The 14,858-nt window shown below is 33.5% G+C and overlaps 1 protein-coding gene across 1 annotated transcript; it reads right to left on the reverse strand.

Moving 5' to 3' along the window:
* Positions 1-319: 319 nt before the first annotated feature.
* Positions 320-2,892, reverse strand: LOC145565361 (uncharacterized). Its single transcript, XM_081625396.1, has 8 exons — positions 2,788-2,892; positions 2,479-2,577; positions 2,279-2,389; positions 1,357-1,531; positions 1,128-1,184; positions 904-1,040; positions 745-804; positions 320-642 (listed from the first exon to the last, which is right to left on the reverse strand). Exons 1-8 carry the CDS (start codon positions 2,890-2,892, stop codon positions 511-513), a joined length of 876 nt encoding a protein of 291 aa, XP_081481522.1. The 3' UTR covers positions 320-510.
* Positions 2,893-14,858: the final 11,966 nt, after the last annotated feature.

Raw genomic sequence — 14,858 nt, forward strand, 5'->3', positions numbered from 1 at the left:
AGAGCTAGACCTTCTCGTTTCCTCTCTAGGAATCGTATAAAATTTTTCCTTGCTTTCGATTATTGATAGAAATGCTTCTTTGTCCTGTCATTTGGATCAGAATATCACAATTGGAAATATGTAGCATTCTGCAAATATGAAGAGAGATGCCATAGATTGTTGTTTTTACAATCTTGCCATGACAGCTGTAATTACTCTTTATACCATTAGATGTTACCAAAAAAATGTACATGAATATGAAGTTCAAAAGCTATAGTAAACATTCACAAGATTTAACATGGTATGCTTCAATAACCTATTGAGAAAAGTATAATCCGATGACATTGATTAGTTTTTTCTCTTTTGAGAATGTAAAATCTGATGACCTTGTTGATACCACACAGCTGATCATCACATTTTATACATGTTAATTAGGTTTTATAAGAATGCCTAATCTATCAACTGGCAGATGTCCAATCAGGAAATCAGTATGATGATATACAGTTGTCAAATTGTTATAATCCGTTCACATTAAGAATAAGCATACGGTAAAACAGGGGAACTGATTATGACAACTACGCTAAAGACCTCATTCATATCTCTGAAAGCATGCTGGATCTTCTCCAAGACAGCACCTAAACTCTTTAGTTCGGAATCCAAAGCCTGCAGTGGCATATAGAAAGTGAAAATTACAGCAAGGCGAAAATTAATCAAACTGAAAGGATGAACTACAAATAACAACATGAGCGAGCAAAAAATCTGTACCTGCTTCTCTGATATTAAATTTTGTATAATAGCTTCCTTCTTTGATAGAGTTTTCTGAAGGTGACAGTAGTCAAAGCATAACATTTTGGAGATTGCTCACATATAGGAATTCAAGAAATCACTTACGTTGCTCTAAAAATGCATAGATCAGAAGGATATAGTTTCCACTTGTGTTTGATTTTTGTTACTATTTCTTTGTGCTTCAATATGTGCTTCTAGCTCAGAAATAATCTTCTCTTTTCTCTGGAGCTCATCATTGTACTTCCCAAGCCTATTTTCCATTTCATTTATTTTTCCTGCATGACACAACAACAAACACTGTTTAAGCCTGAATGAATCAAGAAAAGATTAGGTCAACTTGTGAGCTACAGAATAGCAATTACCCATAAGAACCTTCTCAGCCTCAGGAAGTCTGTCTAACTTTCTTTTTAAGCTGTTTACTGCACATATAGACTCAACAAACGTTAATGATAGAAAAAGAAGACAAGAAATATTGTGCGAATTCACATGGCTATTACTGTAACAAATTTATATAAACTCTTTGCAACTAACAAAGTGAGAGATCAACAGAGAAAAAAGAAAATAAACTTATGAATCAAGGTTTTTACATACCGACTTCCTCTTTTTCATTGACAACATGCCGCACACCATCAACAACTTGCTTTACAGATGATGCCTCCTTTTCTATAGCATCAAACAGTAACAAGTGTGACTTCAACTTCTCTGAGAAAAACTTGAGCTTCCGATCTCTTTCTTCAATTGAACGTTTCATATCATAAGTTGATTCCTGAAACCAACCAATATAAATATATATATACTCAATGCTCTAAACCCCTCTGTATCCAATAACAGAAGGTCCATTTGGACTACAATAGAAGTGCAATCCAAAATATTACACAGAAAAATGGGAAAGTTACATTATACATTCAATGGAATGAAAATAGAGAACATTGCAGAAAACCCTTTCGATAAGAACCCAAAGCTGTTACTATCGTAAAAAAATATTTTTAAAAAAAAATCGGTATAGCCACAGTGTCTCACAGGATAATAAGATATAATATAGCATTCATTAGCCTGCTAAACATGTGGTGTTTTAAACATCTAAATGACTTAAGTCACATATCAAACCAACTTACAGGTCTTGCCTTATGTAAAAAGCCTTGTTCAAAATTCGTCCAAAGAACTCATACTAAATCACTTGAAAATGCTTAATGATACTTGACTGGTTTGCAAGTAGAGTCTAAGTTTCATCATGATCCTAAGCACCAAATGTATTCTCATAGTTGGGTGACCTCTTAGTCTTATACTTATGACTATAGTTGTACTTATGTCCGATCAATCGATTGTAATTATTAGGTGATGTCCAAGTGCTACTTAAATAGTTAAATGTATCAAACCCACAACATAACATCTTGAAACTCCATCAACAACAATTGATGCAAAACTATTCCGCTCTATTAAAGATTTCAGTGAAATCAGATACATGATCATTAAGTCATAAACAAACAAAATAAAGCCGCGATCAAAAGAAAACCTGATAAGCATTAACAAATTGCTCCCTTGATTGAAGAAGGCTTTGTATAGTGCCATTCAGCTCCTTTTGCTTGCTCTCAAGCAAAGCATTATCATTCTGGAGATAACTTACCTATCACAACAAACAACAATACATAACAAAATAGAACCAGTATCTCTCACAGGAATTTCATCGAACAGTTGATGTGCAAAAATTCAAACCTTCCTTTCTAATTTCTGGCGTACTTCAATTGACGAAGCTAATTCAGATTCCAATTCCTTCAATTTCCTCCCAAGTTCCTCTTCCGATTGCTTCTGCTTCTGAATTTCAAAACAAAAATTACAAAAAAACTCATAATCAAGCTGCATAATGCGAATTTTACAGAATTGAAAATGATTGGAAAAACCTGGGTTGAAAGGTGGAGTTGTTCTGTAGCAGATTTTTCTTTTTCCTGATTATTGCAGAAGAGATTAATTAGAGAAGAGAGAAGAAGAAGAAGAAAAAGGAGAGAGAAAGAGAGAATGGCTTACTCGAAGATCTTTGACCTCGGAGACTAGGGCACGAAGCTGGAGTTTGAGCCTCGACAATTTCAGCAACTCCATTTTCCCTCCAAATTTGTTCTCTTCCTTCGGCATCTACCACAGTCCACAGACCTTTTTACTCGTTAATTCAAATATTAACCATTTTTCAAATTCATTTCCTCCCCCTTGACCCCTTGAGTCTTAACTGCATCAAAAGTGTCAATTCAAGTGTCTGAGGGCGTGTTCACATCATCTTAATTTCATTTCAGTTCAATTCAACTTCTAATTTTCTCTTTTATACGGAGTAAAATATTTATTTTAGCTCTATTCAATTCAATTCAATTCAATTCCAATTAGTTCAGTAAATATGAACAGGTTGGGTTTAGTAAAGTTGAGATGAATTTATTTTAAAATTTGACTCATGCTAAATTATTACTCCCACCATTTTTTTTAACTATGGGAGCCTACGCGCGCGTTGCGCGCGACATATTTGTTGTTTATGGTCGAGTTGTAATAGCTTGTCATGACACCCAAAACTTAGTGACTAGGCTTTTAAACGCATATACTAAGAAATAAATTGTTAACAATCATATCCTTGCGTAGGTACAGAAATGTAACACTTGAAAATATATATATACACTATTCACTTTTTAGTTGTAAGCTTTTAGTGGTGCAATATGGCTTTTATTGTGAATTATAATATACACCATCCGTCACTTTTAGTTGCAACACTTGAAATATATATATATATATATATATATATATATATATATATATATATATATATATATATATATATATATATATATATATATATATATATATATATATATATATATATATATATATTTCATTTTTTTTATAATTGATCTTTATTTTTATTGACTTTTTTGTTAGGCAAAAGAGTCATTTGGGATCTTATTAGATTCATCTCAATTTATATATATGTTTTAAATATTTAATCTTCAGATTTTTTACATTTCTACAATGTGAGATACAAGAGATTGAAATTATGTATTGATAAGCGTGAAAGTTAAAATATTGCAACTAAAAGTTAATGGAGAAAGTTTCAAAAGAAAAAAGTCTAATTAGGTGATGAGGTAATTGAATTCGGTGGATTTGTGTGTGTGAATGTGTGTGTGTGTGTGTGTGTGTGTGTGTTTTTATAAAAATAGTAACAAAGTGGATTATATCCAGCCTATTCCCCCATCCCAAGAGGACTATTATCAGGTTAAATAGTTTTGCTTTCTTACATTAGAAGAAAAATAACTTTGGGCGATGGAAGTTGGAAGGAAAGGAAGACTAAAGAAGCTAAGAGAAATAAATACGGGAAGCATAAGAGTTAATACGACATAAATGGGTATATGGGTAAATAAACCTTTTTAGGGATAAAAAAGTCATCACACTATTCATAAGAGTTCTTTTGAACTTTTTATAAGGTAGGGATACATCACTTATCTTTTTATGGATGTTTTTTTTTAAATGCATCACTTCTATATTTGATAACCTTATACGAAGTAATATTTCTATGTATTACTTTAAACCCCACTTGAATTATTTTATCAATTTTCTCCCTCTCATGGTCCCCACTTAATTAATACAATATTTATTTTTATCTCACATACTTTCTCTTTTATGATCTTCATCTTTATTTTACTATATAAATTATTCATCCACTCACATAATATTATATTAATATCCTAAAACTCTGCGCATCATCAAGTGATGCATTCAAAAAAAACGGAGAGAGTATAATCAAATAAGTCGATATCTCAATGTTATTTTTTTCAGGTGGGGTTAGTCGGATAGGTTTTGACACTTCTAAATTTATAAGCAAATAGTCAGTATTAGTTGTCCATTTTAATTGTAACCCTCTTTTTTTTTATCGATATGATACCTCCACTCTATTTCACCTATGATTAACCCGTGGCCATTTAACACAGTGTCATTTAATGTTCAAAACCTCACAAAATCATGGCTATGAATATTAAACATGGGCATCGTGTTGTGTCGGACCATCGCGGGCCGTGCATGGGTGGGGCTCGTGCCGTGCCGTGCCCAATTTTGGCACACCCCAGCCTAAAGCACGACACGGCCCACGTGCCGGGCAGCGAGCCAACCCGAATTTTTTTTTTTAAAATATATATGTATATAAAAAAAATCGATATATTTTTTTTTTTGAACAACTTAAGTTTATATAAATAATTTTATTAATTTATGTTAATGTTAATGTTAATGTTAATATATTTTTTTTTTTTGAACAACCTTAATTTAATTAAGTTTATATAAATAATTTATGTTTAAGTTTATATAAATAATTTTATTAAGTTAGCAAAAAACAATAATGCATATAATTAAAAAAATTTACGAGTGCGATAAGCCGATAACACAAAAAATTGATGAATAACTTATTTTATTATATGCGGTAGTCGGTACGATAAATTGATAATACAAAAATTTAATGATAATTAAAAATCGTACAATAATTGGTGAATAACTTCATTTAATTATACGGAATACAAAAATTGTACAATAGTATGTAATGTAAATATGTAATTATTATTCTTCGTCTTCGTCTTGTTCTTGTTCAAGTTCATCGGCCAATTGAATTAATTGAGAACTAGTAGAACCCGACGTTCCTTCATCGTCGTCGTTTTGTGCATAAGTATGATCTTGGGAACAAGTTTCGGCATCCAACCAATCCTTGAAGCAAACACACATTTCAAGTGTTTCGGGTTTTAGTCTTGTTCTTCTACCGACGCACTAAAAGCTCTTTCAGAGGCAACGGAGGAGACTTGAATAGCAAAAATATCACGAGCCATTGCCGCCAAAATTGGATGTTTTGTGCTTTGAGATTTCCACCAATCAAAGATGTCGAGGCCGAACTTCTCTTCATCGTCCATGTCTTTCATGAAGTCGTAACTTAAGTACATTTGCAACTCCGAAACATCGCTTTGTCTTCTCCTAGATGATGATTCCGCACCTGAAAACTTAGACATCATGTTAGCAGCTTGTGCAAATAAACCTTTGACCCTTTTACTTACGTTTTTGTATGTTTGGGAAGGGGCAAATCGAGACACGGTTCCATATTTAGATTCATAAACTCTATATAAAGAGAAAAAATCATTAGTCACCTTAGTTTTAAAAGTTTCAACATCATCTTCAAAATCCATGTTAGTAAAATAAATATCAATTAATAAAAAAGTGTCATCATACTTTTGTCTAGGATCTAAAATAGAAGCAAAAATATAAATCATAGGAATAGTAGTGTAATATTTACACCATTTTTCCTCCATAGATGGAAGATATCCATCATAATCGTGTTGTGATCGGTGTTCGGCAAAAAGTTGTGCAAGTAAACATGCATTGCTAAGAAAGGAATGGGAACAAGGATTATATACGGAAGAAAAACAATGTGTCATACTATATAATAATTGTAAAAACTACATATATTTTTCACAATTAGCCCAATCATCTTCTAGTAAAGCAAATTGTGGAAATTTTTTATTATAAAAAAGTATTAAATGAACCTTGTACTCGATTGCCCTACTCAACATTTCATAGGTGGAGTTCCACCTAGTTGGACAATCCGGTGCTATTTTTATAGCCTTTATCCTTTGTTACCTGCAAAAACCTTTCCATTCCTCATATCTCAAGTTAGAGCTATTAATAGACATAATAGCATTTCTAATTTTGTGATAAAATGGACCAATTGCTTGTGTTCCATCCTTCACACACAAGTTAAGAACATGACAAATGCATCTAATATGAAATGCATCTCCATCTAATAGTACATCGGTCAGGGTTTAACTAAATTTGCACTAAATGTCATAGAAGTTGCATCATCAAAAGTCATAGACATGATTTTATCCCTAAGACTATATGCATCAATAGCTTGCATTAAATGATGAGAAATGTTAAGACCGGTATGAGGGTATTCAACCATTTTAAAATGAATGATGCGTTTTTGTAACAACCAATCATTATCCAACCAATGACAAGTAACACATAAATAGTGAAGTCCGTAACCACTATTCCATGCATCGGCAGTTAAAGAAACTCTACTAGGAAGATTACTCAATTCATTTTCTAATTTCAATTTGTACTCTTGAAAATTCTTCATGGCAGCAGAACGAACGGTTTTTCGGGAGATTTTTTTGTGTTGGGGTTGGAGTGCTCGGTTAATGTAATTGTTAAAGGCATTATTTTCGGCGAAAAGAAAAGGTTGTTCGGCATGGACTATTATTCTCCCAAGTTCATCTATATCTCTCTCATAACTATAAGTGAAGCCTTGTGGATGGAAATGAGAAATTTTGGGTTGGGTTGGATTATATTGGATCACTAGACGGTCCACCACATTTTTTTTACATGTCTACTAAGGTGTCCTGTCCCTCCCTTGGTTTCGGCCGAGTAAATTTTCCTACAAGTCTTACACCTAGCTTTGGTTCCATCTCTACTTAATTGATAATGTGACCAAACATTAATCTTTCGGTTGGTTTGGGCAAATTCCTCTTTGGTATACTACTCGTCTAATGGGTTTGGAATTTGGGTGTTTGGCATTTGGGTGGATTGTTCACTCGACCCGGAGGCTTGTGTTTGGCTACCTTGGCTAGTAGGAATAGAAAATTCATATTGTGATCCGTATAAATGAGGTGAGAATTGGTTTTGTTGAAATCCCGAACTAGATATAGTCAAAGGAGCCATATCATTCATTTGTTCGAACCCTCCCGTGGTTTGGGATGAAAGAAAGGGGTGGAAGTGTTTGAAAAGGGCATGTTAGGGGAAGGAAAGGGTATGTTAGGGGGGGCATTGAAGTGTTAAGGTTTGGTGATTCCCTACGTTTTGACTAGGATTTCCTAGAGGAGGAGGAAGCGTTCGGGTTTGATGCCATGATTAATATTTAATAATAATTACAATAAGTCAATAACAATAATAATAATAATAATAATAATACAAATAATAATAACAATAACTATAACAGTATTAAGCAGTTTTATATAAATTAAGTTTTTTAAAATAATAATAATAATAATAATAGATTACTTGGGTCAGTGAAATCCCAAGTAGGAGAGGTTAGGAACGACGTTGTCCAGAGCCCAAGTCCCGCCTTAGACAGAGCTCACTAACAATCCAAATTATCCACAATAAAAATAGAAATTAGTTTTTATATAATTAAGTTCCAAGAAAACAATAATAACAATAACAACAACAACAACAACAACAACAATAATAATAAAGTTGAGTTAGATCTTACAATGACGCTTCGATTACTTTCCCAAACTTATAATTTCCCTAACTTATAATTTGCCAAACTAATTTCCCGAATTTAAATATAATTAAGAATTTTTTTTTTTTTTTTTAGTAGTAGACTAGTAGAATTTATAAGAGAGTAGGAATTTATTTTTTTTTTTATCTTTGCACAAAAGAGAGTAGGAATTAGAGAATAAGAGAATTAGAGAATAAGAGAGGAGAGATGAGTTGATGAATTGTGAAAAAATTGGGAGGAACAAATGGGGTATTTATAGTGATTTTTGGGTGGGAATTTGAAAGATTTCCGATGGAAATCTAGCCGTTTATGGCTGTTGGGAGCTAACGGCTAGTTCCAATGGATATATAGCACGGGTCGTGCCACCTACCGGGCTGGTGGGCCGTACCGGCGTGCCGACGACCGTGCCCGTGCCAATTTTCAATTTTTTTTGTTCAAGGCACAGCCCAGGGCCCACAAATGGACCGTCGGGCCGTGCCGAAATCGTACCGAGCCCGTGCCGCCCAAGTGCCGGCACGGCCCATGCCCATCTTTAGTTATGATCTGAGCATGCATTTTCTATCCTAAAATCCCACTTTTCATTTTTTTTATTCTTTCTCTCTTGAAGCTTAACCAAAATATAATTTGTAGTCAATGGTTAGCCTTGCTCTAAAGGAATTAAGATCCTCGTGTACTTGCTTACTTGAATGAGTAAGATAATGTCAATTCACTTGTTAAAGTAATGTAACTATTTGCTTACTTAGCTTGGAACAAGTAAGAATGAATGACACATTCTAAAGCTAAAGAGCACACTAGAATGTGCTTCGAAATGTGTCAGCAGGTGCCGGAGTCTTGTTCTATTTCTATGTGCTTTGAGGTTGATAAATTAAATTTAAGCTCCGCCCACTAGCTAGCTAGTTATGTGTCATGCTACAACCTATTTTTTCATTAACGTGTTATTATTATAGCAACGAAATTGATAGAATGAGGAAATTAATGTAAACTACTCCGCATGTTTTCTTTTGTTGTTTCTAAACATGGATACTATTGAATGTTAAATGAAACCATATGATGAAGTAAAGGATGTATAGGGAGTTATTTAGCAAAATTGAAATAAAGCAAAATTTGGAAGATCAAATAAATTGTCTAAACAAAATTGAGCAAATATTGGCGAATTGGTCCGCATATGACATTATGACCATGTCTTTAAATTAGTGTGTTGTACCTAAAACGAACTAAGAAAATATCGTAATGTGGTGGATTTACATAAAACCTCATTGGGTTGGGCCCTCTTTCTCACCAAAAATAAAAAATAAAAGCTCATGCACAACCTAAATAGTGTGTCGAAGGTAACTTTATTTATTTTATTTATTTTTTTTTTTTTTTTTGTTATTTTAAAAAAAAAAATTATAATAAACTAGCCAATGCACTAACCAATTTATTGTACTGATTCCTAATCTCAAAGTTGATACTCCGTGGTAGTACTAGTTACATATAACCTGTGTCTTTCGTGTCCGACCCCTAACTCATAAGTCATGACCAGCTAGCTCTTGATCTATTCACATCTCATTCATTTAATTTCCTTGCTAATTGCCTTTATGGCTGGTTTGGTGCATAGGGGCCATGGCCACCTTGTCTAAGGGAACAATCATAATGTTATCGCCTTGTACGTCTTCAAGTACAATAGAAAACAGCTGGTTATGTCCATTAATATACAAGTATAATGTCATATAAAATTTCCAATTTGGAGTCTATATATTATACATGCATGCATCAATACATTGTACATCCCATCGCATTAATTGTCGTTTGTCAATAGTTCTTAAAATAATTAATTAAGATTTTAAGGGTCCATCATCATCCATTAATAGATTTAATCTATATGGTAATATATGACTTCTAAACAAGTTCATGTATGAGTCATGTATATGATGCTCTCATCATTCCACAAGTCTTTCATTCTATAATTTCATAAATTTAAAAACGAGACAACATGGATTATAAACTTGAAATCTATCTTTAATCAAAAAGACAAAAGGTTATGTTATATCTAATTAAGTAATTAATCAGACATATGTATATTGTAAATGAAATTAAAGATTTGATCATAAAAGTCATACATTAGTAGAGGTGTCAATTCCGATAACCGGATGAAGTCTGGGTCGGGTCTATTCGGGTCGGATATGTTCGGGTCAAAAATATTCTTATAATTCGGATCGGTTCGGGTCGGGTCAAATTCGGGTCAGATCAAATTTGGGTCATGGTCTATCGAGTCTGGGTCGGATATGGGTCAGATCAACTCCAGATCGGTTCATGTTCGATTCGGATAAATTCGGATCGGGTTCAAAACGGGTTTAACCAGGTTAATTTCGGGTCGGATGAATTTGGGTCGGGTTGATTTCGGTTCGGTCAAGTTCTGTTTGATTAAGATAAGGTTGATCCGTTGATTCATTAAATTGGTCAATTTCAATTCAATTCCTTTTTGTGTTTGGCTGAATTTTAATCGAGTTAACCCAATTCATATTTAAATAAGGTTATTTTTAAACTAGAGTTATTATTGAGTTTTTACCTTATTATTGGGTCAATATCAAGTCATTCATGTATCATACGGAGTATATTTTATTGAGTTAAAAGAAGAGGTTTTAATGTTCTAGTATTACAAACTATTTGTAGCAAATTTTAGATGAGATGAATATAAAACTTAGAAAATAATTTTATATAATTGGTATATACATGAAGTAAACTTGTTACTCCGGATTATTTCTTTGTAGTAAAAAACGTAAACTTATTAATAATAACGGAGCAGTATAAGAACTTGAATAAAAAGGTCAAAAATTAATTATGGCCTGGTTAAATTCGGATTGGGTAAAAATCAAATCGAGTTAAAATCGGGTCGGGTTAATATCAGTTCGAGTCAAAACAGATCGGATTAGATTGGTTATTTTCCTGGTCAATTTCGAATCAAGTTGAGCTCGGTTTGGTTAGAGTTCAGGTCGGGTCAAATCGGATTCGGGTTGAGTTCAGGTCGGATCAAATCGGTGCCGGGTTAAGTTCAGATCGAGTCGAATTTGGATTCGGGTTGAGTTCAGTTCAGTTACAGATCGGGTTTGGGTTTTGAATTTCTCGGATCAAATCGGATCGATTACAGTTCGAAACAAATAGTTTTTTTCGGGTCGGTTCAGTTTTAACGCCTCTATACATTAGTATAATGTGGAGGGTTACCAGAGCACTAGGCTATATACGTATATTTTAAGTTAAAATCATCAATAGTTACACTTACACATGTGTTTTTTTAATATTATTTTTCTTTTCTTTTTAAAAATGATACAATATTGAAAAGATATTAATGTTTAAAGTCGTGTATTTCATACAATTTTAAGAAATCAAAAGAAGTAATGAGTAATTTGTAAATTTAAAAAACAATTTTTTTTTTTTTGGGTCAAATGTAGGGCTGTCAAAATTTGACACGACACGATAACCCGACACGAAATAAGCGAGTTTGGGTCAAGAATTCACGACCCGTTTACATAATTGGGTCGACACAAACACAACACGAAATTAAACGGGGTAGGTTTGGGTTGAAATTTTCAACCCGAAACCAACACGCATAACCCGATTATATAAATGGGTTGAACGATAACCCGTCAACCCGAACCCGACACGCTCAATATATTAACTAAGTAGTAAAAAAAAAAAAACTACTTAATTACCTTGACACCATTTATACATTTTGGTAATGTTTTGGCGGTCAATTTGGCGAAAAAAATTATAACTTTCATCTTTTATAAATTAAAATTTAATTTGGCGGTTTATTTGAGACAATTCTTATGTATGATTGTCTTGTTAAAGCTACTAATTTTAAATCCTTGTGGTATCTCTTGCTAAAACTACTAACATTAAACTGTTATAGTATCTTTAATCAATTAAAGATGTTTTTCTTTTTTATTTTTTAATTGAATATTAATTAGTTTATTACATATTATGTGGGTAAAAGGTAACACGGGTAACCCGTTTAATAAGCGGGTTAGGTTTGGGTCAAGGGATTTCAACCTGTTTAATAAACGGGTTAGGTTTGGGTCAAGGATTTTTCAACCCGTTTAGCATCAATACGAATATGAATCCGACACGACCCGACCCGACCCGTTTGACAGCCCTATAACTCAAATGTATAGTAAAGCTAAAGCATAAACTAGTGGTAGTGCTATCATGCCTAATCAACAACTTATTAAATTCGTTAGATCACATGACTAGCTCTACTAATTAAAGTAATTTAAGCAAGTATTGCTACCAAACATGGGTCTTATATGTCTTTAGATACCTTTCCTTATTAGATTATACGGCACATGTTTTTTCTCTTCTCAAAAATAGAATCTATCTATGTACTGTAATGTTAACATCTAAGTTAGTAAACTACCACAATGTTCACGCGCAATTTCGTATTCCTTTAAATTACACTATATATAAAACATAAAACACATAATCAGATTGAATTATGGATCAAATTTACTAAGCAAATTAAATTAAGAGTTTATTTACTGACAATTATTATAGAGAGCCTAAGGCTAAACATGGGCATCGCGCCTTGTCAGGCCGTAGCGGGCCATGCCTGGCCGTGCCTAGGGGTGGCTCATGTCGTGCCAATTTTTTGCACACCCCAGCCCATGGCACGTGGGCCGTGCCTAGCGGACCGTGCCGTGCCGGGTAGCGGGCCGACCCATTATTTTAATTAATTTATTTATTTTTTTAACATATATATATATAGAACAACTTTAAAATTGAGTTTATATAAATAATTTTATTAATTTATGTTTATGTTTTTGTATTATTATATTACTCCGTATTATTTAGCAAAAAACAACAATGCATATAATTAAAAAAAATTTACAAGTGCAATAAGCCGATAACACAAAATTGATGAATACCTTATTTTATTATATGCCGGTACGATAAATCGATAATACAATAATTTGTAATGATAATTAAAAATCATACACTAATTGGTGAATAACTTCATTTTATTATACGGAATACGTGACGGGCCGTGCCTGACCGTGCTACGTGCCGTGCTGGTGGGTCGTGCCGGCGTGCCATCCCACGGACCGAAGACCGTGCCGCCCACCGTGCCCATGTCGTGCCCGTGCCAATTTTCAAAATATTTGTTCACGGCACGGTCCACAACTAGGCCGCCGTGTCGGAATCGTGCCGGGCCCGTGCCGCCCGCGTGCCGGCACAGCCCATGCCCACCTTTACCTAAGGCTCTAGGAAAGTCATTGCATTGGCCCCATGCAGCTCCTCAAACTTATTGATAGTTTTACTATTGGAAGCAATATATTCTATAAACCATACATTCAGAATTAGAGGTCACATAGCTTTAAGAATGGTACTTCACATATAAATAATAAGGCTTTTGTTTTCAAATGGCTTTGATTGATGGCGTAGAATGAACATTGATTAGCTTCAAAATAAATGAACAAACATTGCCTTGGGAGTATTTTTGAGGTAGCTCAACTTAATTAATCTCTAATGGTTATAATTATGAGTGTTCTATGGAGATTGAAGAGTAATTATGTTTACAATTCAATTTGTTAATTGCATATCTTTTATGGCGCTCAAGGGTACTGTATCCATATTCCATAAGGTTTATTTCCAAAACTAAGGTGATTATTAAGGTCACATGTAGAGCTAGGTTTGCGATTTCTTCTCTAGTTATGATCTAATAACCGAGTGAGCTGAGTGATAGGTCGGTCAAACACCAAGGTCGACTAGCCAAGAATATATGGATCGATCACTCAATGTGGCTATTATAACGTCGTTGAGGCAATTGACTTCATCCATCATATCTCCAAACAAATAAATAGTAGTTTGGATATTGTATTATTAGACATTTGATCTAAGATGATAGATATAGGCCTTGTTTGGCAATTGGCTGCTGGTTGTTGGTTGTCGACTGGTTTGATTGGCTGGTTTGACTGGTTGTTTGTATTGGCTTTTTTGTTGGCTATTTGACTTTTTATTGGTCTAAAAACATGTTTGGTAAAATTGGTTGTTGGATGTTATTAGTAACTTAGGTAGCTAAAAGCCAAAGCCAAAAGCTATTCCAAGTAGCTTTTTCATTTTAGCTTAAAAGTCAGCTTTTCAGCTGGCTGAAAAAGCCATTTACCAAACACAAATTTTGAATGTTTGACCAAATGAAAAAGCCAAAATCCAATCAAAAAGTCATTTACCAAACAAGCCCATAGTGATAATAGCGCCGTTCAATGCAAATAATCTTTCATACTCCATTCGAAGTCAAAAATTCTAGTCATAATTATTATAATTAGAAAGATTATTACAAGTCAAAATCTTTAATACATGTTAAGATAGTTGTTAAGTTAGTATAGTAGTAAAGAATAATAACTACTTCCTCCATTTTTTTTTACTTGACCCGCTTTGACTTTTACACTATTCACAACCTCTTCTTTGACCGTCTTTTGTGAATGATATATAAGGAAAAATATATTCATGTGATATATTTTTGAATTCATATCAATAAGTACTATCATAATATACAACATTTATAATTTTTACTTATGGAAATTTAAAGTTATTGATCACTAAAATTTTACATTGGCAAGCGTGATAAAATAAACAGGTCAAGTAAAAAAAACAGAGGAAGTAATACGCAAGGGCGGATTATTGTTAGGGTTGAAGAGGGCTTGGCCCCTGATAACTTTTGGAGGAAAAATTATAATGTACTTAATTTAAAGGCCCATTAAAAAAAACTGATTGTTTTTATTATTTGTCTAGTAGCATAGAAAAGGTAATTAAATATAGAGCATAGGCACCCTACTAGGGA

This window comes from Chenopodium album, chromosome 10, assembly GCF_948465745.1.
Source record: "Chenopodium album chromosome 10, dcCheAlbu1.1, whole genome shotgun sequence".
Lineage (NCBI taxonomy): Eukaryota > Viridiplantae > Streptophyta > Magnoliopsida > Caryophyllales > Amaranthaceae > Chenopodium > Chenopodium album.